This window comes from Alligator sinensis, unplaced genomic scaffold, assembly GCF_000455745.1.
Source record: "Alligator sinensis unplaced genomic scaffold, ASM45574v1 scaffold608_2, whole genome shotgun sequence".
Classification (NCBI taxonomy): domain Eukaryota; kingdom Metazoa; phylum Chordata; order Crocodylia; family Alligatoridae; genus Alligator; species Alligator sinensis.
In genome coordinates, this window is record NW_005842527.1 from 815,395 (window position 1) to 842,867 (window position 27,473).

General features: G+C 43.7%; 1 protein-coding gene across 1 annotated transcript; it reads left to right on the forward strand.

Annotated features, from left to right (window-relative positions):
• Positions 1-370: 370 nt before the first annotated feature.
• LRP11 (LDL receptor related protein 11) lies at positions 371-26,921 on the forward strand (the record flags this gene model as incomplete). The annotated part of the gene is made up of 8 exons (XM_025213419.1): positions 371-547; positions 6,677-6,818; positions 11,703-11,828; positions 16,292-16,501; positions 17,325-17,495; positions 19,906-19,962; positions 23,853-23,954; positions 25,294-26,921. Coding segments are annotated over 8 exons (1,140 nt in total), but the record flags the coding sequence as incomplete, so codon positions are not given.
• Positions 26,922-27,473: the final 552 nt, after the last annotated feature.

Here is a 27,473-nt window from a genome sequence, read left to right on the forward strand (position 1 = left end):
GTGCCCAGGTCCAGTACAAGGAGGTAAGATCATAGTCATCCCTACCCTGCTATTTCCTGGGTGAGTCTACATAAAATGTTTACTGCAGAGTTGCCTAATTTGCTCTGCACTACACTTTTCAGAGTCTACACGTGCAGTGCTATTAGGATGGATTAAGATAATTAACTCCATAGTAAGTTAGTACTTGTAACAGTGAACTTGTTGTAATACTGAATAGATGAAAACATATGCACACTGAAATTTTAAGGAATAACAAATGGAATCTGCTGCAAGGTGCTTGGTTTGAAACCATAGGGAAGCAAAATGATAAACTGACATCTCAATCACAGAATAAGTAGGAAGAATTCTGTTTCCCCCAATGAATAACTAATCTGTTTTATTTTTTAAAGAAAAAGACCAGCCTCCACAGAGCAAGGCAGGACAAGATATTGTGCTACAGTCACCTGTAGATTGGGCGATTTTGGATGGCCGAGAAAGTTTAGATGACCATGGAATCATACAGTATGAGTGGACTTTAATGCAAGGTGATCCAGCAGTCGATATGAAGGTACACATAGTAGATCTTTTAAAATCAGTTGTTTGTTGTTAACTGTGTGTGGTTCTTTTGTAAATGTGGAAATAAAACATGTAATGATCTCCCTTTACTCAGGTGGACATGGTTCATGGTAAAGTTAGGATAATTTAAAAAACAACAGACGTATTTTATATGAGTGATGGAAAGCACATAATTAGCAGTAAGGGAAATTGACAGTATCACATAAGTAGGTTCCAAAAATCTGTTAGATAATCAGCTCTGCTCTCTTCACTGTAAATGTTGCCTTCTTGTTCAGCTTCTAGGAGCCAGGTCAGACACCTCCATAACTCCATTATTAAAATAACACAATAGTTTCTCTAACAACTTGTTGTAAGAGCTTGCTGAGAAACTAAAGGTGTTGTACTAAGACCATCTCCAATAAAGGATGCTTCAAGATGATCATCATACGAGACTTTTAATTTATTCCTGAGGTTTAAAATACAGTCTTGTTTCATCTTAAAATTAGACACTGGTCTGGTCCTCAAGAAGCTGAAAAGACCTAGAGAACAACCCTTTGCTGGCTGGACAGAATTCCCCTAACACAGATACTGCATAAACTACAGAAATAAAAGTCTTATGCACAACCGCTCACACCCCCAGTGTTGATAGCATGCTGGGGACTCATTCCAGCACATATTCCTGTAGAGCAGTGCTTCCCAAACTTTTCCTCAGCATAACCCCATTTCCTCAGCATAGCCCCACACTCCCCATCCTCAGCTCCCCACCCCCATGACCCCATCGGCTGATGTTGCAACCCCATTGTGGGTCATGACTCACAGTTTGGGAACCACTGCTGTAGATATTTTGCATACTGCTGGTGCCCATCTTTGGTGAAGACGCTCAGGATTTACAATCAAGCAACTGAAGGCAAAGTTTGTCCCAACAGCTGCATTAGGCAATCAAGTTTTTTTTTAATCCCTCAAGTGTTAATTTAAGGTCCTACTGTATTTACATACACAGTCTTAATAAAGCTTGCCATGTAGTTCACAAAAGATTTGATGAACTGGTAAGAAGACAGTTGGGTTTTGATGGATGATACAACAGATCAGGAGTGGGTTTTCCCACGTGTCCAGTCAATGATTCTTTAGCCCCAGTCCAACAGTCTTCCAATGGCACAATAATACCCAAGAGCCTTTGCTGTCCCAACACTGTAATTAATGTGCCATAGTGCACAGCATAGATATGTGCTGCATGAAAAATACACAGCCCTCCAAGCAGTGGTAGCCTCAATGCCTGCCACTGGGTGTGGAGTTAAAGTTGGGGACCCTTAAGGAACCACTGACTGTTCAAGGTTTGATGAACATATTTTGAGTTATACCTATTTAGTAAATTAGGTCTGACAGCTGTTGGGACAATTTTTTTTCCTTCCATTGCATCATTATAAAATGCAATCATCCTCATTAAAGATGACAGTTAGACCCAATTTATTTCAATAGAACTGAGCAGAATTTGACCTTCTGTGCAATTTGTGTTTTGCTTGTCTCAGAAGCACAGCCCATACAGGTACACCCCAGGGAAAGGGGTGGCTAATGTGCTTTTAAGTTGCCTTCTGATTTGGAGCCTTTCCAGATCCAGTATGACCCCAATGCCAATTAGTAGCTCACCCCTTCCTGTCACTGGGAAGTGGTCTCTGGCAGGATTAGCTGACAGCATTTCCTCTATTCTACTCAGCCTTCTTCCAACCCACATAATGGGCATATCTACACGTGCCCCTATGGTGCCATTGTTACTGCACCATCATTTAGTACTTCCAACATTTATGTTTCCTATGTTTCCATAGCAACACGCTATACCAAAGGAGTGTATCACTACGACGACGTAGCTACAGCATCACAGTTTGTCTTCCAAAACTACATTGCCCTAGAGCATTGTTACAGTGAGGTAGCATCACGTGTAGACACACCCACTTCCTCTTAAGTCCAGGAACCACAGCTGACACTGACTCCTAGGTGACTCTCAGGTCGGTGTGGTAGCTTAGCTTTCCAGCTGAGTGTATATTGCTATACCACTCACAAAATATAGGACTAGGATATTCAAAAGTATTAGTTAAGCCAATGCTGAGCATTGTGAAAAATGTTACAAGGCCCAGTTCTTAGACTGATCAGCCCAGTGACTGATCAGCCCAATCCTAGATGATTTTTAGGGATTTCAAAATGGGAGTTTGCCACAAGTCAGCATGCCATTGTATGTCTGTGTACTTAATATGCTGTTTTGTTGTTATAAGATTAAAAGGTCAAAAAGGCATTAATTAACTAGGTAGGTAGTGAAGTATGCAGAGACCGTGAATGGAATTTGAAGAACACCTGCCACCTTTCTTGTAGATAAACCGAAGAGCTAAATATCTAGGGCTGTTAAGCAAACACCTTTCAGAATATTTTATTTATTTAAATTTTTTTTTCTAAAATAATCATGATTAAAGAAATTACTTTGGTCATGCAACAAACCAAAAATGTAAAGACATAAATGGAAGTGCTGTTAAATTAATACGCGCTATGGGAACCTGCTTCCAGTTCATCAAAAGTCTGTTGTCTATTTTTAAAACTGTATATACATCCAAAAGTACCAGAGAGACTGGGGTTGATGTTTAAACAAAATAAAAGACAGCTGCTGCTTTGCATTTAAGTACAAAAGAACAAACAGAAGTCACAGGTGTTGAAAGGGCTTATATAAAGAGATCCTATCGTATTGTATCAGGCTGCCAGTGGAAAGAAAAGGTTTTGTTTTATGATTATTTAGTTTAAGAGTAATTTGCTGGTCTAATTTCTGCTTATGTGCTGTGGCCACTGAACTGTGCAACAGGCAGGTTTTTTTAATTATAACCTGGAAATTTGCTGCTAGCTTCATCAAAGATTTAGAACAAGCAAGAGAGATCCAGGATCTGCTCAGAATAGAAAGGGAAGAGAAGAAAAGGGAAACCAGAAAGTCACAAGGCTGTATTCTGCTGTCTTGTACAGAAATACATTCTGCAGACTAGAATTTGGCTGAACAGGTCATTGCATTTTAATTCTTTAAGTTGTAATGGCCATAGCCATTAAATCAGAGGGAGGAAAAAGTAATTTTAAAAAGCAAAGTAAACTTGGAAATCAACATAAAAGAAAGAACCAATAGCCAAAGCATCATGTAACTAGATGCCAACAGGACTAGATACAATCATTGTATTTGGCAAGCAGAAGTTACAGCAGGGATATTAATTTCATCAGAAGAAATAAATGAATTTATCAACAAACCATGTTGTAAATCAGATATTACAGTGGGAGCTCTTTTATGCCTTGGAAATTCCTGATAACTTTTACCCATGAAGATGCCATTTTGAATGGGTCAAAGCAAAACTCTTCACAATGTTTCTATTTTTTTTTTTATTAAAGATGTTTATAAGGGATATCTTTGCTCAGTATTTCTCACATGGAGCTCAATCCTGTAAAATGTTGAATGCTTCCTGGAAGGTGCTATACACACTCAATGGCTCTGTTGAAGTGTACATTTCCTAGAAGTTGTCTAGCACCAGAAGTCTAATATGAAAGAAGTTCCTCTGAGCTTAGGAAAAGCATGTCTCCATTTAAAATCCACAGATGTCAACTCTTTCCTGGAACTTGGCACCTAAGTAATATTAGTCATTACACTGCAGTTACTCCCAATACAGATGTTTTATTCTAGAATAAAACTGCAGGAATAACTGCTCCGTTTTATAAACACACTGCTTATGTGAGAATAAAATTATATCTTCAGGAATAGAGTATCTTCACAGAGAGTTGTTCCCCAACAGTTGCTTCCTTGTTTAGGCAAGCTTTTACCCAGATATGGGAACTAGATGGTAGCAGGTCCAAAACTGACCTGTATTACAGCACTGAACAGAACATGTGGCTTCAACTTTAAGAGCCAAAGCAAAATTACACAGCAAGAATGCAGATCAGCTGTATCAATTGTTTTGTGTAGCCAAAACCCAGCAGTGTTCTTGGCACCTGGTTAGGCCTCTGAACGTGACCTTTTATCTTTATTACTCTTGTTGTAGCTGCCTATTTACCAAATCACAGTTTCCATGGGTTGCTTGTTCTCTCTTGTCTTCGTCCCTTTGCTAATCTAAATCAGTTCCCACGGGTACTTTTCTGGCTCTGATCTTTCAGTGTCACGTGATATAATTCCTCTTGCCTAAGTAGCTCTACTTTCTACTTGGACTGTCTGTAGAGATTAGACACCTGATAACTCCAGTGTTTTGCTATAGTTTTTTAACATGACTCCCAAGCACTCTCTCAGCTTTCATTCTCTCTCCCTTGACTTCCATTTGTGTTTTCTCTGAGCCCATTCATGTGCCAACTACGTCCGAGTCAGAGGGCCTAGGTACCACACAACCGCAAGTTGTAGCATCAGACTTTTGACCGTGTTCTTTAACTAGGCTAAAACGTTGATATTAAGGCTTAAGATTTCCTTTCTGCTACAAACTGCATTTGTGTTGTAACTGGAATGAGAGACATAACCCAAGCTTTATCTGGTTACAATAGGGGTGGGCAAAATATGGCTTGTGGGCTGTATACATCATGGCAAATGATCCTATCCAGCCCATTGGCTGCCACTGGGAGCCTGAGGAGGTATGGCTGCACCCCATGCTGCTCCACTCTGCTGCAGCCAGGAATGGGCCATGCCACAAAGCATAGTGCAGCACACAGATTCCCCACCCCTTCCCCCCACATTCACCCTACCCCCAGCTTCCTGTTGGCATTGCAGCTGTGCAGTCCTGGCACTGCAACTGCCAGCAGCTGGGTCTGCACAGAACAGGGCATGATGCAGCATTCTGAGTAGCCATCCCACCTGCCCAGCCACTGCAATGAGCATTGACAGCTGTCCCTGAATTTCCCAATGAAACACAGTGCCAGCAGCAGATGATTGTGGGTGAGCAGGCAGACAGGATCACACCCCATCCCTTGTGGGCCTGCCTGCCAGTGGATGCAGTGCAGGACTGTGCAGTGCCAATAGGAAGCCAGGCGGGGGTGGGCAGGGAAATGGATACAGGGGGGTCTGCACATTGCATGGCCCAGCCCCAGCTATGGCTGAGCAGAGCAGCGCAGAGCGCTGCCCTCCCTTCTCAGGCTCCCAGTGGCAGCTGGTGGGCCAGATAGGATAAGTGCCAACCCCACCCCCAGCTCTCAGCAGCTCACCAAAATTTAAGTGGCACTCCAGCCCAAATTATTGCCTGGGTTACAAAGTTTGGTTGCATATTTTTTTTCTGCCTACAAATTGCAAATGAGAATCAGGTGCTAAATTCCAACTCAGGATTGGAGCCTTAGAGTTTGTTCTAAAAATACATTCTTTATCATACTTCATATTAATATGGATGTAGTTTGTACAGCAAGACCTGGCTGCAACACCCCCTGGTGGCCAAGTGACTCCTGCCGCACTCCGGCTCCTTGGGCTACCCTCCCTTTTTACCTTGCCTGCCATATCTTGATGGATCTTATAGTGTTTAGAGAGGTTGCCCAGGGTCTCAGAGTCTCAGGGTCTCAGAGTGAGCCTCAGTATTTGGGCACAGAAAATTATTATTAAGACCATTGGCGACGCATAGGGGGTGCACATGGGTGCACGTGCACCCCCTGAGATTGTCCACTGCTGATACTGCTGGCAGCACCTGCAGGCATTCGCTGCTTGCCACCACCCCCTGCTGCCAATGCCGGCAGTGGCATCTGCAAGTGGTTGCTGATCACCGCTGACCGCTGCCGCCATTGGCAGTATCTGCGGGTGGTCACAGACTGCCAGTTGGCATTCGCCATCACCCCCTCCCCCCACCACCAACACTGCTGTGGTTGCCTGTGGGAACTCTCCACTCGCTCCCGCCACGCCCCAGCCCCACCACCGCTGTCGCTCCCTGTGGGCGGTTGCCATGTCCCCCTAGCCTCCGGGAGCACATGTCATTCATGATTAAGACCACTACATAATAGTTCAACATTTGGCAAAACCAAATGGAAAGCAGGAAAAGATCAATAGCTATTGACTGATATATGAGCTTAAGCAATCTGGTGAGACTTGAAAGAGAAATATACTGTACTTGATGCTACAGTAGCTTGTTTAAGAGAATTTCAAAAATAAACATGCCGTGTCTTTTCTTTTTGTTAGGTACCTCAGCCAGGTACACTAAAGTTATCTCACTTTCAAGAAGGTGTGTACATTTTCCAGCTGACTGTGACAGACACTGCTGGTCAAAGGAGCTCAGATAATATCTCTGTGACCATTCTTCCCATGGTTCACTCTGCATTAGGTGAGAAAATTATTTAAATTATAGCTTGAATGACTGTCAGGTTATATGAATTCCTCTGTCTTGGTGGAGATATGAATGGAAATACATATCATAATCTTACTCTGCTTATAAGTTATAACAGTACCTTTTCTGTATCTTCACATGGCTACTTCAGACTTGAAGGATAAAAATCACTTTGTTGGTAAAGAGGAATAAATAATACTTTTGTGCTTCTGAATCACTTGGTTACTGATGCACATGCAGAATTGGACAGCAGAACAACAGCCCCACTCTTGCATATCAAAATGGTGCATTGCACAGTTTATGGAGGATCAATAGAGCATGGCAAAGGCATACACTGTAGAAAAGGAGCAGGCAATTATTTCAGGTGGAGGGGTGCTTAATGAGGGTTGGTGAGCTGTTGAGGGCCGCATGGGTATCCCTGCCTCTTAACAGGTGCCTCACCTCCTGGCCACCATCTTGGGACCACAAGTCCCACCCCTAACCCTAACCCCTGACCTTTGCCACCAGAAGTCCCTCCCCTTGCCCCCCAGAAATACTCATTTTGGGAGGGGGGTTGCCATCTTAGAACCAGAAAAAGACAAATCATACACTAAATGTCAAACATCTACTATAACATATTTTAATTTTATTACAAAAAATATTTTTGTCATGGCCCCCCCAACCCCTCCCCATCAGTACACCATTGGTGTGGCATTTGTGGGGTGTGGGTGTGTGCCTCTGGAACACACTGTCCACTTCTGCAGTCAATGCAAGCAACACTGAGGGGTGTGGGGGGGGTGATTTGTGGGGTGTGGGGGAGGATGGGAGGAGTGTGAGGACCCCCCCCACACACACTCCCCCTATGGCGCAGCAGCAGGTGGGGGCACTGGTGCCTGGCTCTGTTGCCACGTTAGTGCTGGCCAAGGAGCGCAGCCCCCACCAGGCCGTTTGTTTCCCTGTTGCTCCCTTCACTCACAGGGCACAGGAGGGAAGCTCTAGGTGCTGGAGCTGGCTGCTTTCCCCATCCCAGACTGCTCCAGTGCCTGGGGCTTCCCTACAGTGCCCTGCAAGTGCAGCCAGCCCCAACCCTGCACTCTGTTGTCTCGCCCAACCGCAGCCCCGCCCCCTTTTCCCTATCTGCTGCCCAAAAGGAGCAGGATGCCGTGAAAGCCTGCAGCAGCATCCCATCCCGTGCTAACAGGGCCCGCCCTTCTGCCCACGAGGGTGGAAGTGAGGCATAATAGGATATGTTGGGGGCAGGTGTATGTCCCTCACTCCCACCCCCGCAGGTGGATGGGCTGGGTGGGGTACAATTTGTTGGGGGCACCGCAGGCCAGATAAAAGTGTGTGGCAGGCCAGATCCGGCCTACAGGCTGTATTTTGCCCACCCCTGCTATAGAAAGAGACCCTACAGAATAAATGAATAACTTGAAGGTTTCATAAACTTATAACATTAAGAAGCATTTATTTAAACTAAAAAGAGTTGGCTTGTTTTTTCTTTTATGCTTTCAAATGTTTCCCTCTTAAATGTTTGCACCCCAGTTGTTGCAGCTTTATGCCAGCACAAGCATGTGGGGCTGAAACTAACTGATGTATTTAAAGCCACAAGCTCTAGAAAATACAAAAAGTAAACAAATAGCATAAATGATGGAAAAGAAGCCAAGTCGATAAAGTGCTCAGTTGTGGTGATATAAAGTTCTTTTTTTCCCTTTTTTTTAAATAGTCTCCAAAAAATTTGCAAACTGACATAAATGAATGTAGTTGAACCAGCACAAATTCCCTTACTGTACACAAAATTTGTGGGGATGTTAGCCATAACATTAAAGTTTAACAAAATGCATTTTTCACAATATGATTTTTAAGCTAATTGACTGTCTGTACACATGGTGGTTTGCACTCTAATTAGAATACTTTAGTGTGGCCTCATTGTCACATGTATAAACCACCACATATTTAAAACTGGTCTCTGGGGCACTTTATCTAAACCTCATTCAACAAGGTTTAGATAAAGCATCCCACAGCCATTTTTAAACCTCTGGGGGTGTAATACACATGACAATGAAGCATTTTAATAGAGTGGCTCTTCAGCAATTAAAATGGAGCCCCCCACTTCTACCCCTGAGCACATGCAGAGGCAGTGTGCATTCAAGCCCTGCTTTCATTGGAGTGCTTAGCTCTTAAAAGTTGCTGTTATGGAATGTGTAGGTTTAATAACCAAACTAGTGGTCTCCAACCTTTTTAAGTAGGAGATCACCCTTGGCATTGAAAAGGAACCCAACATCTACCATGTGCCACCCCCCCACACTCCCCGAGCAGGTAAGTCTGTGGGGAGGGAAGGGGGTGCAGATTGAGGCAGAGGGAGAAAAAAAGTATATGGGGGCACACCCCCAGGAGGTCAGGCTATGGTGAAAAGGGCAGGGGGAGAAGAAAGTGGGGTGGGGATACAAATCGAGGCCCCAGCCCTAGCCCCACTTCCTCCCTCACTGCTGGGGCCTTGATCTGCTCCCCCTAACCCCACCCCAATGGTAAGGAACGGAGAGGGGCTGGAGCAGGGGCAGGCCCTCCACAGCCAGGGCACAGAACAGAGCTGTAAGTGGCTCATCTTGGGGGTGGGGAGGGTGAGAACACAGCCCGGGAGGGCACGGGTGTGTGCCCTCAGATCTGCATGCCGGTTGGGCTGGCTGCCACTGTGGGCTGGGCCTGGGCTGCGCTCGGGCCAGGCAGCGGCAGCACTGGGAGCGGGGCTACAGGGGGGGCTGCAGGCACCTGAAAATTCACCACAGCCCCCCTATAACCTCCCCTCCCAGCATCACCACCATTGCCCAGCCTAAACGCAACACAGCCCAGAGCCCCACCATGATGAACACAGCACTGCCTTCCCCTTCCCCCACACCTTCCCCCTGGGATCTGCACTGGAGGGGCGGGGGAGGGGGGGGCTGGGGCTGGAAGGCAGTGCCACACTCTTCACAGCGGGGGTCTGGGCCATGCTGCATTCAGGCCAGGCGGCAGTGGCAGCACTGGGAGGAGATTTAAGGCGGGGACTATGGCAAATTATGAGGAGTCTGCAGCCCTGCCCCACCATAGCCCCGCTCCCAGTGTTGCCACCGCCTGGCCTGAGTGAAGCCCAGCGCAGCCCATCCCCAGCCCGCAGCAGCAGCCGGCCTGACCAGCGGGCAGATCTGGGAGCACATGCTTCCTGTGCCATTCCAGGTTGCGTGTTCCCCCTCCCATGCCTCCCAGACTTGCTGCTCTTGGCTCCATCCCATGTCCTAGCTGTGCAGGGCCTGCCCCTGCTCCAGCCCCACTCCCTCCCTCACAGCTGCTGCAGCCACCCGTGCTGCCTGGTGTTGAATGTGCCTCCCCATCTGTGCACGGCAGAGGCTGGGCTTTGCACCCCAAGCCCCACTGCAGCTGGCCCGGGAGCAGCCCCACAGCATGTGCATTCTGCTGCTGGGCTGAGCCTTTTCTCCTGCCTGCCCAGCAGAGGGACACGTGGCATTGGGCCACTCCTGGGCAGGCTGCAGTGGGGCTCAGGGCACAAAGCGCAGCCCGCAACTGCAGCTGATTCCACCGCATACAGATAGATCGAGATCGACTGGTTGTTAACCACTGAACTAAACGCTAATTTGAGATACTCACACAGAATAATTTGCTGGTACAATCTTAACCAAACATAGGATTGATGGAGTTTTAAAAAGCAAAGAAACACGCTGGCATTGAAAGTGCTTCAGCAATAGTGACTTGTAAAAATCTGATAATTACAAGGTCAAAAGTGTGTTTGCTGGAAAGTCTTAAATATTTAACAGCAATGCTGAAATGTCCAGGGACATTCTCCATTACCAGAGGAATCTAAATATTAAAGCAGGCAGAAATCCAATTCTTTAGTGAAGGTCACTTGCAAAGATATGGGCTCAATCCTATTCCTGGGCATACTGTGTTTGAATCAAGGGAATCACTTGAGTAAGTGAAGAACATAGGATCATGCCCTTCATTGGTCTTTTAACCAGTTTTATTAGAGTATAAACACGTAACGGGGAAAAGCCCACAAACATAAAAATAAAGTTGTTTTGTGCATGTAGCATACAGTTCACAAATAGATACAAAACAAATACACTGTTATTAATGGTTTCTGTAGCAAATGCAGTTGCAGTCCCATAATTCAAGATGATCTCGATTGTTTTCTTTAGGAACTGTCTTCAGTTTTGAAATCCAAACCAGACTTGCTACTGATTGTCTTTAGCACTTACCCAAACTGTGTGGTCCTTGCTTCCTCTGTATTGTAGAAGCAGAACTGCTTTCCATCCCTTAGAGCTGCTGTGCAGCTCACCCAGGAAACCAGCTGGTAGTCACTGCCTTTCAGTGTTACCATTTCTCCCTGTTCCCTCTACTTTCTGACTGCAGAACAGCTCATAAGGAGGGAGAGGGGCAATAAGAAAGCTTCTTCTGCTCAGCATAACAGCAATATTAGGTTTTACCCTATACGCTGTACTTCTTGGCATCAGATACTAGAGTTTCTCAAAACTCACTCACTGAAAAGAACAGGAAGTAAAGAGGTGGAGCAGGGAGAAGAGGACTGTCTTGATCTCCCCTCATCATAGGGCAGGCCATGGTTATGTTTACATGGAGTTTGAAGAGTTGCTTTAGAAGAACACTTAGGAGCTAGAAATCCCAAACTGTAAGCAGCTCCTCCTGTTGTAGAGGCAGTACCACAGCAGTACGGGGGATTCCAGGTTATTGCTTTTATTAAGAGCTTCTTTGTCAATAAGGTATTAGACTAGAATCAAAAGGCTGAGTCTCTTCAGCTTTTTTCCCCCACATGTTTATATTGACAAACTTAATATAGTTCTTAAGATTTAATAACTCTCAGACTTAACACCCACTGTTTGGGCCTCCCTTCAACAGGCTGTGTTGGAGTTTGCTCTCGCTACCAGTTCATTTGTGATGATGGCTGCTGCATAGACATCACGTTTGCTTGTGATGGAGTGAAGCAATGTCCTGATGGATCAGATGAAACCTTTTGTCAGAGCCGTGAGTACATAACACGTTTTTTTTTTTTTATCTTGGCAGTAGTGGTTGGGAAAGGAGCTTATTACAAAATGAAGGTTAAGCTAATCTCTCTGCTCTCTTTTTCAATACACAATTTGCATTCTCACATCAAAATTAGCATTTCAAGCCCTTTCTTGAAAAGAGTGGGCATAACAGGGCATTAGGTATTTAACAGAAATTAATTAATTTTTTTTAAAAGGATATTGAAACTCCAGGAGATGTTAAAGTAACAGACTTAAAATCACAGTTCTCAACACCACATTTTGAAATATCAGGGGTTTTTTCTTTACTGCTATGCTCAGGGTTCTTAGATTACTTGAAGGCATGGCTGAGAGGTCAGACACTTAATGTAGAGTATGCATTGCTCTAGCTGTGCACATTGCAATAATCTGAAATAGTTGGGTGCCTCAAAATGAGCAGCTAAGGTGTCTAGCCAATTCACCACCGTTCTGACATACTTCACCACTCCAGCTGAGCACCTTCACATGGCTTTGACTTTGCTCCTGTGATCTGTTCTGTAAAGCAGCTGCACTGCTAACTGCCTGTTCTTGATGCAGTACAATCATAGGCGATGCGTTGGAGGGGGCGCATGGAGGGCATGTGCCCCACAAGATTTGCCCTTGCCGGCTGGGGAGTGTGGGCACTGCTAGAAGTGCTGGCCGGTGCTCTCCCTGAGATTGGTGCTGGCTGGGAAGTGGGAGCTTCAAGAGAAGCACCAGCAGCACTTCTGGTTTTGCTGCCGGCACTTACGGTTTTGCTGCCAGGGCTTCCAGGGTCGGTGACTGCCCCCACCCCAGTCGGCAATCAGCTACTGGTGCCCCCCCCAGACTCAGGAGGCACCAGTTGCCCATGACTACAATAGGAGTGTAGTTAAGATTTAGAAAAAATATGTTCCCAGGTGGTTCTGAGAATATGGTAGTTGTGTCAGAGTTCTGTATACTCCCTCAATTTGATGCACTAGTGCATGCTAATGTTCTTATGAATAGGAGTGGAATAATTGCTCTGCTATTATGAAGTGTTGATTATACGGTAGTGTTATCTTGTATAAGAGTAGGTGGAAGAGTAAGGTTGTATTTTTTAACTACATTAATTATATTGCATGGCAGTGAACAATATAGTTTAAGTTCATGCTTTATTCACAGTGGGTCCATTGAATAGAGAATAAACAGGAATTCAACTTCCTAGTAAATTATTATATTTATATTTATATACATGTTTTGCGTATTTTAGAGGGGCAAAATGAAGGTTGGCCAGAAGCTAAGTCTTATTCAGAAAGTGACTAAGGAGTATATGGCTGAATCCCTTAACTCAGGGGTGGGCAAAATGCAGCCCGGGGGCCGGATGTGGCCTGCCAGGCAATTCTATCTGGCCTGCAGGGCCTCTAAAAAATTTAGAAAATTAATATTCATCTGCCCTGGGCTGCCTGTCATGCTGCCCTCGATGGCTTGCCGAAACTCAGTAAGTGGCCCTCTCCCCAAAATAATTGCCCACCCGTGCCTTAACTGCTCGTTATCAGATACGTAAACACTTTTTATTCCTCTGTCACACTATTTTACCCCTCTGTCCCTCCCCTAATTAGAGCTGAGGTTGAATGTCCTGAATGAAGTGTTGGCATTATGTTTTTTGCCATCTTATGCATAAGCCACCTTACTATTTCTTCTTAACTTTTTAGTGGGGTGTGTCCTCACCTGGCTGCACTCAGGCTGTTTGGTTTCTTTCTTGGGGAACCTCCCATAAGGTCTCAGGTGCTTCTAGGTAGCTAATGCTAGGCCAGGACTCTTTCCTTCCCTGCTTTTTGGTTATTATTACAGTGCTAAAATTGTCAGATCCCTGCAGCCAAAGTTCCAGAGTAGTCCAAAATGTCCTTCAGAGACAGCAGAAATGAAAGTACAGCTCCCAGAAACATATTGCTGCTGTTTTCTCACTTCTAAATTCTTTCTTCTGTTTTATATTCATCCTGTCTCTTGCTCCATTAAGTTGCTGGAGGCTATGTGCCCTGGCTTTGTTGGTGGTCCTGTGGACTGTTCATCTAAATTACTTCACACAGTCAGGAGTTTCTAGTTTCTCTGCCACACAGCTGTCTCCAAGGATACCTTAATATTCTTCACAGGCCTCTGCCAGCCACTTTAGTCATGCTGCTCTTCTTCAAAGCAGCCCCTAGAGGCTCAGATTGGCTTTCATGCACCTGGAAGGGTGGATTACAACTTTAACACAATTATAAAGAAATGAGGCAATCTGTGGTTTATATTGACAGACAGTTGTTCCTTACGTCTGTCCAATATGTCTCTTACTGACTTCAAAGAATAAGGCAGCATCTCACGGGACTGCAAGTGGTCTTTATTTTGGGGGTGGGGGGGGAGCTTTTTTTTACGGATTGGCCTAGTGAGTCATATGAACACTTAGTGCAGTGATAGGGATCCTTGAATGGATACTCTCAGGCTGAAATGAACTAGATTGATTAGCCTTTGATGCCTTGACATACCTGAATTCAGAGAACTAAGGACAACAGAGGACTACTGCTGATTCATTCAGTCCATGATCCAGTGTAACCTCCAACCCTTATTTCCCATTTTTGACTTTGTGCATTTGTTTTCTCTTTCCTAAGTGTAGCACTTTTTATTTGTCTTTCTTGAACTTCATCTGGTTGAGTGCCGACCATTTCTCTAATTCACCAAGATCAATCACTTCCGGACACACTTCTCTATGCACTGTATCTAAAGCCTCCCACAACTTGTTGCTATCCACAAAATAGAAGCTATTTATATAATATATCATTATCATCCAAGTCATTAATGAAAATACTGAATCAAACTGGAGGTGGAGGTAGGGGTGATGTGTAGGGGTGCACGCGAGTGCATGTGCACCCCCTGAGCGTGGCAGTGCACCCCCTACAAAAAGGCGCCATTGACCACCTGTGGGCAGTCACCACTCACCACCCCTCCTCCCTGCCACCAACAGCGCTGGTGGCATCTGCAGGAGCTCCCCTGCTTACCACTACCATGCTCCCGCTGCCGCCACCACTCTCCTGCTGCTGCCGTGCCCCCCAGCTGCTGGGGGCACGCATCATTCATGGGCAGAGGTCCTCTCTCCTAGTTCAACAATTACCATTAAAAGCTACTTGAAGTTTGCTTTTCTGAAATCCATTGTCCTTATTCTGCTGCTCTCATTTCTCTTTCCTTTCCTTAGACTCATGGACTGATCCTTGTGTGATCATTTTCATACCACACTTTTCATCTTCAGATTCTTCACCACTTTCTCCACATTAGTCAGAATCAAACCTCTTAAGAGAGTAAATACTTCAAAGGTGGTAAGGTAATCGTTCAATAGGGCAAGGGAGGTCCTGTAAATTCCCACAACAGATTAATCAGCCTAGTCCTGTAATTGAAAGACATTTTTCAAAGCAGCCCCAACCATTTTGTGAAGAGAAATACCTGAACGTTTAAACTGCTATGGCAGGAGTGTAAACTCATTTGGTCCCCAAGGCAGCATGAGTGGCCAAGGGCCAGGTTGTGGCCTCATTGGACCCACAGACTGACCCATATTCCAGCCCAAGAGCTACCGCTGCCACCGGGCTGTGCAGTGTGGCCTCATAGCCCCAGAACAGTCACATGTGCTACTCACAGCAGCTGCTCTGGGGCACAAGCTGGAGTGGATGCCCCTATAGTGTTCAGGGCCATCTGATAAAACCCACAGGCAGCACCAGGAGCCGAATAATACTGCTCTGGCAGGCCATGTGTTTGACACCTGTATGCTAGGCCATAGCCCACAATCTCCCATGAAGTGAAAAATGACCATTAAGCAGAGGTGATCGTGGTTTGGTTTTTCATGCAAGTTCTGTGAAGGAAGGAAAAGATTTAATAAGGTTATTTTTATAATTACACAACACCCCCAAGACTGCCCTTGGCAGCCAAGAGTTTTGAATGCTTTTTTTCAAGGAAGGGGAATGTAACAAGCAATAGGACAACAGAGAAACCAGAGACTGGCTATTGTTCAGATTTGCTGCAATAATCAGAACAGTGAAATTAACAGCTTGGTTTGATTAATGGCTTTAATCATGCAGCATGGTCCATTACAGTGCATAGCCTTGAGACTGAAAAAGGCCATGCAGTTACACAGAATTTGCACTTATCCCGTACGCATGTGGGTGGAGTACATTGCTCACACCGTGCTGCTGCTTTTCAGACAGCAGATTTGTTTAGGGGATTCACTCAGTAAGAAACAAGCACCTAAATCCAGTGTAAAATTTATATTTAGTGTTTCAAGTGCCAAAGAAAGCTGCCATCTAAACTGAGTTTGAATGTTGAGCAGTAGCAGAGTCTATTAAACATGAATGCTACGTTAGAGTGCAGTCTTTTCCAGTACGAGACAGCCATCCACTTTAATTCCACATGAACATTATTGCCCTTATGTTTATAAAAAGCATATTTTTATTTCCCTTAATTCAGTCAGTCCAGGCCGAAAAACAGTGACTAATGCAGCTATTGGCATTGCCCAGCAAAGACCCATGGGGCTGATTAAAAATGCAGATGATGACCTCTCTGCAGAAAACACCCTGAAAGCCACTATAAGAAATCAACCACTTTCGTTTGATGCAGACAAGTCAAACCAGACGCTTTCTCAGAGACCAAAGAAACAAACTGGTGGGTTTGTACCAGGTAAGAAATGGTTTCAGTCAGTCACGCCCTATTGACACAGGAGTACCTTGTGCCATTTTTGACACCTACTCACAAGTAACGTTTTGCAAATGTAGTAAAAGTAGGGGAAATTATAAGTGGTTAATAAATATACCAAAAATTATCTCTAAGGCCTACCAGTGGCCTTTCTAGCAGCTGGTAAAAAAGGAAGTTACATTTTCCAAGCACTAGAATTAAAATCCAACCAACAAAACACCCAGATAAGTGTGAACACATTTCTGCCCCAGACACTGCAGTATGTGCCTGCCATGGCACTACAGTAAGGGTGGCAGCAGCTGTCCCAATGTGAACCATCAAGGGCTTTGATTCTGGGGAAATATTTTTCATATTAAAGTTGCTTTCTTTTCTAGAACTGCACTTAAGTGCATGACCATCTGGTGTCAATGCAGAAGGTTCAGTGCCACACGCAGCTCATAGCCTGATATACTCATGGACTTTCACCTGTGGAGATCAAAAACCCCACACACTGTTGCCTTCAGAGGCAAAGAAGCTATTGAGAGTCAGTGAATGATACCATGGCTGTGAGCAAATACAGAACACTCTCTTAGCCAATAATGGAAGCTGCAGTGAAATTGGTTCACTTTTTAACTCAAAGCATGAATAGCCCGCTGCTGAGAAGTTAAAAAATTAGCATGGCAAGTAAATTAAATTAGCTGCCATACCCAGAGCCTTTTACAGACACACAGAGTACAAGAGACACCATTTTCACATGGTTAATATTTAGAGTTAAGCTCCCAGAAATCCAACTCATTGTAAATACAGTATTATTTTCTTGTTACAACAGAGCAGTGCTTAGCACCCCCTGCTGCCGGCCCTTGTAAAGGGCACTTCCCTCGTTGGCACTTTGATGTTTCTTCAGGCACTTGCTTACATTTCATCTATGGCGGCTGCAAAGGGAATGAAAACAACTTCCTTCAAGAATCTGACTGCCTCAGTGAATGTGTAAAAATCCATGGTAAAACATTACCTCTGGTGGGAAAAAGGGGACATATTCTGTAGAGTTTTCTTTCCTCTGGCAGTGCAGTATGTGACAGGAGCTCTCTAGACTAGAGGCTGATCTAAAATTCCCCATTCTGCTGAAATCCTTTTACCTTTTATAAAGCTAATTGCTACCTAAGATTATAAATGCATGTTAGTTGAAAAGGTAGTTGTGGCTTTTTCTCAGTTAGGTTTACTTAGGGCATTTGACTGCCCTTTTGTATTGTCTGTTTCCGTGCTTACCCTGCACAGCTATTTACTCGGTCACCTGCCCTTGTTAGTCTTTCATGCATCAGAGAACATGGAAAAACAGGTTTAAAAATAAAAAGCCAATTGTAAACCCCAGAAAACTGGCATAGGGAATCAGGGAGAGGTATGGTACCAGAGCCTACTTACTTCACTTTTTCTTAACCAGACAAGATTTCCATTTGTCTCTTTTTAACTCTTGGACTTCTAATATTACTTTTTTTAAAGTTTTTCTATCAGAATTTAAATACATTTCAATGAAAGTTAAGAATTCCTCGCAGAATAAAATCTCAATAGAGTCTCATATTTTTGTCCAGAAAAACTAGCAGTCTCTACTGACATCTTGGCAAAGTTAAAATAGCTTTTGGCCTAGATCCAAAATGGAACTCAAGTACTGAACATCAGATTTAAGTCTCCAAATCCTGCCTAAATCCAAAATCACAGTCTTCACAATCCCCGCTCAGGTGCCACCTAACCAACGGATTTTGCTTTTTGTCATTAAAGCTCCCCAGCTGCTTAAAGTTCTTGTTCTGCATGTGTCTAGAAGCAGCTTATTTTTGACAGAGGCAGCTCAGTGCCTAGTCATGCCTAAGTAGGCTGACCATACGTCTCAGTTTGACCAGAACAGTCCTGGATTTTTTGGGTTGTCCTGGTGGTGAAAATAGAAACAGAAGTGCCAGATTGGTGCCACCCCTCCCGCACTGCCTCGCCCGACTCCTCCTGAGCAGTGGCTGGATGTGGGGAGCAGACCGGGCTGGGCACAGCTCCTTCTACCTGAGGCTGGGATTAGCCAGGGGGGACAGTGTCCCAGATTTCCTTCAAAATAATATGGCCACTCTATGCCTAAACCTTAGCAAGATCCGTAAACTAGGAGTGCCGTCACCCACTTCAGCTGAGGACCTTCATTTGGTAGACATTTTCAGAGAACACCTACCACTTCAGGCTCTATCTAAAATGCAGTGATGACCATTTTCTTCTGAAAGATTAAGAGTGGGATGATGCTGCAGCCATTTTATAATAGTTTTGGGGGAGGTAGGAGACCCAGGTTCAGTCTCCTCATCTACTTGAGGGGATTCCAGCCTATATCTCCCACCTCTCAGGAGTGTGCTTTAATTAACAGACTATAAGCTATTCAGATGGGCACTCTCCACCCATCCAGCTGCTGTTACATTATGTGTGGAGTAATAAAAAGCTTAGCCCAGAGAGAAAAGACCATGGAAGATGGAGCATGATTTCTTAGACTAGGAGGGGAATTCCTGGGTTTTAGTTCCAGCTCCTGGGGTTGTTGATTTATTTTATATTAAAGAGTTTTAAATAGCAGGGTCAAGAACCCAGGACACCTCCAGGTGAGTGACCTCACTCCCACATTATAGAATCATGGTCGTTATGGACCGTTTCATTTCAGCACTTCTGACATGAAATGTTGACTTGTCATTTTGAAATTATATTTTATGAGTAAATATACTTCGATTTAGAGATCCTTAAAAACTCCTTAATTAAATTAAATTCTTTTTTGCTTGTTGTTTCTACAGAAACAAAAGTAAAAAATTGAAGTTTGGAATCAATTCAAAATACTTATCAGAAAGTAAGCCAATAAACATGAAACATGAAGCTTTAATAATCATAGTGGGTCTACAGAATATTCTTCATGCCCCTTGTTGGGAAATCTGTGCTAATGAATTTCTCATGAAAATGTCTAAATCCAAGCACTTGGGTTTTTATTTTCCCCTCTTAAAAAATCAGTTAGACTTTGTTGCACTTTACAAAAGTAAAGGTCTTTAAAAACCAGGTACTTAATGCACAGGTGTAAGACTCAGGAGGCAGACATGAGATTTTCTTACAAGATGCTGTGTTGCTTTTTCTGAAGAACTCTTAGCAATCTTCCTATTTAAGGCTGGGTCCTCTCCTGAGCTGGCGTTCCAAATTCTCAAGTGCTTTTGTGAAATGGTCCGCATATATATCATGTGAAGGACTACATCAGAACAAGCAAGCTAAATTTATTTGTAGGTCAGGCAAATTGAACTCTAGATCACCACAGTGTTAAAAAGACAGTATTCTGAATCACTATGCCTCCTAAAAGATAATGATATGAGATTTAAATCTCAATGTGGTGACACTCTTTTCAAAATACCTATTAACAGGTGTGACTGCACAACAGACCACAATGGATCCATCATCTCATTCCAGTTCAGAGCCAGGTCTGACCCTTTTTTTGATAATTATTTTGTATTTGATAATTATTCTGTACGTGAAAGTATAGGTTAGGAAGGTAAATGTTGTGGTTTAATCAATCCAATGGCTTGAAGTCACAACTGGGGAAAAATCAAACAAGAAATAAATATAAATTTCATAGTGTGGAATTAGCTCTTGAAACTGTCTACACAGGGGTGGGGGGCATCCATCACTCAGAGGGTATGGACAAACAAAATAACCAGGAGTAAAAAGGGGTGAGGACTTAAAATGCAGGCTCCTGCAATCACTTATGAAAGAAAACAAGGTCTTACATTTGTAAATGTGAAGATCACCATTAGGATCGTCTGGGCTGACCTACTACCTAAGAAAGGCCAAAGAATTTCAGCCAGTAATTCCTGTATAAAGCCCAATAACTTGTGGCTGGATGGAAGTGTATAACACAAGGTCATCTAGTTTTGATTTAGGTATTCCGGGTATGAACAAACAAATCACAGTGAGTTAAAAGGGGCCAGGGACTTATCACGGAGTTCCTTTGTCACTACACAGGAACTGGAAGCTAAACCAAGGCATCTGAGCCCTTTTTCAGTCAGGGATATTACTGTTGTTGTTATTATTACAGTTCATAAGATGTGGGAGGCTTGTTCTTATTCCTGCTTTTACTTGCCCTGATGGTTATTATTGCAGGTGTAGATGGGACTCCTTTTACCTTTCACCACTACTTGGGAGCTTTCCATCAGTAAACCTATCCCTGGAAACAAAGGACGCCTATATACGAGCAGTGAGGCTGCTCTGATGCTCTGTAATTACACCACGTCAAAGCAGACTCAATAAATAGAGTCTGCTGGAGCTTGGAAATTACCGTGCTTCAGCAGCCTTCAGCGTCTCATGTATCAGCATCGCCTCACGTCGAAATAGTGGCAGGGCGCTTTATCTAAAGCCCGTCAAACAAGCTTTTGAAGTGCGGGGACGCTGATACATGAGATGCTCTGGGCACTTTACTTAGAGTGGCTCTTGGAGCCCCTCTAATTAAAGTGCCCTCCCCACTCCAGGAGCACATGCATAAATGCGGAAATATATTGCATAGACGGGCAACATTCTTTGGGTAGATGTGATATCTTTTCTTAGACCAACTGAGTAGCTGAAAAAAAGTTCTTTGCAAGCTTTCGGGCGCAATCACCCTTCTTCAGGCACAGGGAGACTCTGCTGTTCTGACATCTCCAAGGAATGCTGTCCTTTGAGATCTCAGAACAGTATAGACTCCCTATGCCTGAAGAGGGGTGATTGTACCTGAAAGCTTGCAAATAACATTTTTTCAATTACTCAGTTGGTCTAAGAAAAGATAACACATCTACCCAAAGAACCTTGCATTCCTATGTCCTTAGACCAACACAGCTACAGCCAAAAACTCAGCAAAGCTATCGCATAAATACATGCCTTTAGTAGAGCCACTCAGATAATATGGTTACGGCAAGCAGGACAAAACCCTATGATAGGATAAACTGCTAAAGCTCTGTCTGGATTTGCTATGGTGGCAATTTTCTAGTACCTTGATCACACTTTGAAAATTATTTACTGTTGACAACAGGCCAGCTCATTTCTACTGTTTCCAAATGGGGTCAGAAGCTGTTGAGCTCCATAGCTTTTGACGGGAATGAATGCTAAAAACCTTGTGCTCTGAATAGTTTGCTGTAACAAGTTTATGATTTGGTTCTCCCTAATGGAGTGGCCAAAATATTTGCAACTATAGTCAGAAGTCTTGGGGGCAGCAGCTTTAGCAACCACAACCATGTAGGAGGTCTGAGTTTAGGAACAGGCCAAAGATTTTCACAGTATAAATCACTGTAACAGCTCTGCATTCCTCTGGCCTAATTTCTGTCTCTCTGTTCAGATTGCTCTATGCCAGGTGCTTTGCAGCACTGTTCAGTGAGAGAATTACAGCACTTGATTAAATGCCAAGCCATTGCCTTACTAAAGCTTCTGCTACAGAAGCATCCAGCAGTAGTAGCTACAATTAAAGCCTATGCAGCCAGTTCCAGTTCTCTTAAATGTGACTACACAAGGAGTTGTCCCAAGACAGGAAACCTCAAGGGAAATGACTCAGAGCAACTATGTACAAACAGCCAGCGGTCCCAGGTGGAAATTGCTCTGGATTACAATAGATTCAAGAGATAGTATCAAGTGCTCCCAGCATTTTTTCCTAGGGGAAGTTTTTTTCCCTAGGATATCCTGCTCACATGTCCATGGCTTTAAATAAAAGCACACTATATTGGAGACAGACAAGAAAATAAGGAGAGTCAGAAGACCAAATCTTGACATAGACTTGCTTTAGATTAATATTGGTAAACAAGCCACTTGACAAACAAGAAACTTAAGCGCACAAACTTTCCTCCAAAGATGTGTCAGTAAAAGCAGCACTCATCTTGTTAGCTCAGGGTTAGGACTCCAGGAAGGGCTCAGGGAAACGTGTTGCAAGTTTCTGGCAGAGTCAGTGCACTTTGATAAGTGCATTTGTTTCAAATTTGTTTTAATTCATATGATTTTTCCAAAAATTAGGCAGACAAGTTTCTTTGGGTAAATCTGTTATCTTTTATTAGACCAAATAGTTGGAAAAAGTCTTCTTTGCAAGCTTTCAGATAGAAACACTCTGCATCAGGCTGAGGAAGCATCTGCCTCAGCATTGATATTGTACTACAGGATACTTCTGCAGACACAGTAACAGTTCCCAGAACTGATGGGGAGTAGTTAATATCACAACCAAAGTGTCCCACATAATGGGCACGTCTACATGTGCATTAATGCGCTGTAATTACAGCACATTAAGTTAGTACCCGTAATAACAGATACTAACTTAATGCACCATAATCAACGCTATTGTGCAGTAGCACCAGCACACCTTTTTTTTCCCTTGACACTAATGCACAGTACGCTAATTCTACTATGTGTTAATGCATTGGCGTGGCTAGTGATCAGTAGAATTAGTCTACTGCATTTCTAGTGTCTCGTGTAGATGCGCTCAGTGTATATTACCATTAAACACAAATGTAAGAGGTGAGCATCAGTCTGTTTTTATGGGGTTGTTGGGGTCAAGTCCATCAGTTTTCATTAAGTCATCCCATTATTGCTCAGTAGTGCAATACATAAAGCATTTCAGACTGTGCAAGCATGATGGAAGAAACAGGCTGAGAATAAGCTCTTGGCAAGCAAAACTCCCATAGCATGCAGGCCAGCGTTCCAAAACAATCACTTCTTAGCAGCGATAAAACACGTGCCTTTGCAGCCCTCCTTACACAGTCAACACTCTTTTATAGCTGGTATTCTGCAGTGGGCTGAAAAGTCCAATTCACTATATCCTCCTCACTTCAGTGTGGAATGTTTTCCAGACATATTTATATCTTAAGACTACTCAAATACCAAACTATACAATGTGATGGGAATATTAGTCTGAATTAAGGTTGCTTGTGAAACTTATGCAAGTCCTGATTTACCACAGCTGATTATTTTTTAAATGTTAACATCATTAGACATCTCCTAGTTTTTAAATATATGTCATTTTACTTAAGTAAAATTTTGCTTGACATTTGCTTATACCTCTTACTTCCTTTTATTGCTGACTTTGTTTGGGATTTGTTTTAGTTCTCTAACCCATATGCAATGCAGAGATCTGCATGTTGGTGATATGCTGTGGCTGGTTTATAATGTAGAATTTTTTTCCTTTCAGCTTGAGCCTCAAATGGCTTTTTTCAAAATGTAAAGTAAGGATTTGCAGCTCTTGATTTGCAGTTTGCTAAATGTATCCAAGGTCCTATTATTTGAATAGTCTGTCATGGGGTTCTAGCAAATGTGCTTCCTGAATCACTGTCCACAATACATATATCTTGCATTGGATTTTCTGCAGATAATAGTTCCTCAGGGAAAAGGACAGGTGATAAAACGGAAAACGACGTTGTTTTGTTGAAGAGCGATCAGGGTGGAGGGGGACACCCAGTCCCAGAGACAGGTAAGACTCTTCCTATGCATGTCAATTTACTGCAGGGTCAGGCAAAATGCGGCCCGCCAGGCCATTCTATCTGGCCCGCGGGACCGCTAAAAAATTTAGAAAATTAATATTTATCTGCCCTTGGCTGCCTGTCAAAGATGACAGGAGCCAGGGGCAGTAGAACCCAGGGGGAGCCGGTGGCAGAACTAAACAGCTGCAGCAGCAAGTCTGGGCCAGTCCTGTCCTGTTTCCCGCCCCCCCCCCCCCCCCCCCCCCCCAGCCCCAACCAGAAGCCTCTACCTCCCAGGGGCTTCTGGAGGCTTCTGGCCTGGGACTGCTCCTGCCTCCCTGCCTTCCCCACACCCCACATACCCACAAACCTATACCCACCCTCCCACAATATACAAGAGTAAGATTTCATGTTAAGCTATTACACTATCACCTCTGTGTACACTACAGAATCACACGTAAATCAGGACAAAAATATTTTTTGAAATGAAATGAATGAACGTTGTAGTAGGTTTAATTTTTAGAATATAATTTGGTATTTTTCTGGTTTCGAGATGGCAAAACCCCTTGCTGAAAGGAGTACTTCCAGGGGGCAAGCAGAGGGACTTCTGGTAGCAAAGGTTAGGGGTTAGGGGGTGGGACTTCTGGTCCTAAGATGGCGACAAGGGGGTGGGGCTCCTGTCAAGGGCCGCATGGGTAGCCCCGCCCCTCGATGGCTTGCCAAAACTCAGTAAGCGACCTTCAGCTCGAAATGATTGTCCAGCCCTGATCTATTGGCTACACTTCTTGAACTGTATTTTTTACCTTTATTATCAAAGAGGCTAGTATGACAGACCCAGATAAATAAAGGAAAGGAGTACTACTGTGCTCTGTTAACACTGCTGCTTGTGTGTGTGTGATTCTCCTAAGGGTAACTAGAAGGCTCTGTGTTACTCCAGTCTAGCTCAGTGACTCTCAAACTTTTTTGTGCCAGGACCCGTTTGTAAACACCGATGGCCAGTCCCAACCCTGTAAATAGTCCAAGTAGAAAACAGCCCCCTGGCCCTGCCGGTGCCCCTCACTCCCAACCCATTGCCCTCTGCCCCCAGGCCCCCAGTGTACATGGTAGGAGGATGTGTGTGTGACCAGGGGGAGGGGGTGAGCAGCCCCATGCAAGCTGGAACTTCTTCAGGTTTTCTTCTTTAAAGGAAAATCCATTTTTAAAGTTTGTTGATCCATTTTTAAGCTTGTTCGCAACACTTTCATATATTCTTGCGGCCCACAGATTGAGAAACACTAGTCTAGTTGATACACCTACAAAAAAAAGACCTATTAATAGTTCTCCATCACAGTTTTTTTAACTTCTTTCTAGGTGCTGTGCTACCCCTGGCTTTAGGCTTGGCGATCACTGCTTTACTGCTACTTATGGTCACTTGCCGGCTGCGTTTAGTGAGACAGAAACTGAAGAAAGCCCGACCCATTACATCTGAGGAGTCTGATTACCTCATAAATGGGATGTATCTCTGAACAGACGGTGTAGATAGCTGGTTTTCTCCCCTTCACAGTTTTTTCCATTAACCTCTGCCTCTAGCAAGTGACCAAGCTCCTCAGTAAAATTTCAAAATAAAAACTATTTCTAGATCACTTTGCCAGCTGACCTATCTGTTCTTCTCCTTTGGCTATATGGTAAGCTCTCCCATTTCTCAGTCCAGTTACTAATTTGGATACATATATATTTGTAGACAGAAGACAAGAACAGTTCAGGCTATGTCTGAAAATAACCTTGTACCTATGTTTACCCTGTGTGCAGAAAAATGCTGCAACTTGAAGAGACCACCACTGGATGGCAGAGTATCTTTGCCTTCCACCTCATTCTTTCCCCTTCTGAAATAACAGTTAGCCAGAGCCAAGTATTTTACATTAGAAAGAGAGAGATTAGAGAAGTATTGGGCTACCGTAAGGCAGGGTAAAGACAACGTAGGCAGACCTGTGGAAAAAAGCAAGTACCAATACATTATGCTTTAGCATGTCCATTTACCATCTGAGGAGTGTTTCAAAACCCTGCTCATGCACTGGCAAAATTTTTACTAGAGGCGTTTGTCTTTGCCTAGGTACAGGTTGCCCATAACTAAAAAAGTGTCAGCTTTTGTAATATAATTTCGAATAGAAACACACTCTGTGCATCATCCGTTAAAACCCTTGGCGGTCAAGGCCTGAGCACTGCAGATTCTAAGCACTGACATGAAAGACATCAGCACTACAGGGACTTCCGTGGAACAGCCCAGTGCCAGTGGCAAGTGAGCAAGCTCATGGGGCTATGCCCCTTCCCCACAACTCAGCTTGCTCAGCTTTTTCCACCCCTAGCCAAGCACTTCCAGGATTTTGAAAGAGCTACGTGTAGTGACTTTGACCTGTGCTCAAGATAAGCTATGCTTTTGTTCCGGAGGACATGGTTTGTTCTATTATACTGTGCTGTCAGTAATAAAAATGAAGTTAGTTCCAGCCAGATATACACAGGCAGCACTGTTACTGCTTCTACCACAGTGAGCTTGATACTCAGGGCTAACTTCCCATGTAATGCAGATGGGATACCATTTCTGCTTCCTGAGACATTTCAGAATCTTGCTCATTGATCATCACTTAGCACCCAGCAAGCTTTAAGGCTTCAGTGACCCTCCCAGTACAAATCTTATAGAATTAGAGCAAGTAATTGATGTGTGTGAATGAACATCAAACGTGTTAACTGTAAACTATGTGCAGTACATGTTAGATATATATACCGTGCCGTTTATCCTGTTTGTCTGAACATGCAAGGGTGTCGCATTCATCAAAGGTCCCAGTAAAAATCAAGACAGATAAGGCATGCATCTTTTTGTATGTCGTCTTTTGTACTTCAATGAATTTAAGTCAATTGGAATATTGCCATGGTGTACAAATAGTTAATCAGAAAAACCCCATGTCTTGATGTCTTGATTACTTTTATGTACAATAGCGATAATAAACCTATTTTATTCTTAAATGTCTTGTGCTTATTTTCAGCTAAAACTGAAATTAAATTGTTTGAATTTTCTGGAACATACAGGAGAGCAAGCATCATATCTGATGAGCACTTTGGCTTTCCCAAAACCAAGAAGAGGTTGGAGTCTGTATTTCTGTGGTATGAGAAAACAAAAGAGGAGCTGTGAACTTATACCTGCTGCTGCTACTTGCTTCATCTAATGATATAATTCCCATAATAAATAACTTGGTTGCTTTAAATTTTTACATCCTACTTTAAATTGCAGTAAGAGTAGACCTTGTTTTGCCAGCCTGTCAGGGAAGTCTGATGCTGGTACTATCTACAAGCAAATCAAGGTAAGACAAAATGTTGCTACATACTAGATGCAAATTAAAAGGTCCTTGTGCTCCCTAGTTATGTTCCAGTGTAGTGTTGGGTACAGGTTACTTTCTGCTGATAGAAACTGTCTCTAGTGGGTTATGGAATAGAGAAAATCCCACACAATTTACTGATTCGTTTTGGTGCACTGGCTGGGGGAGTAGTTAGCTGATTGC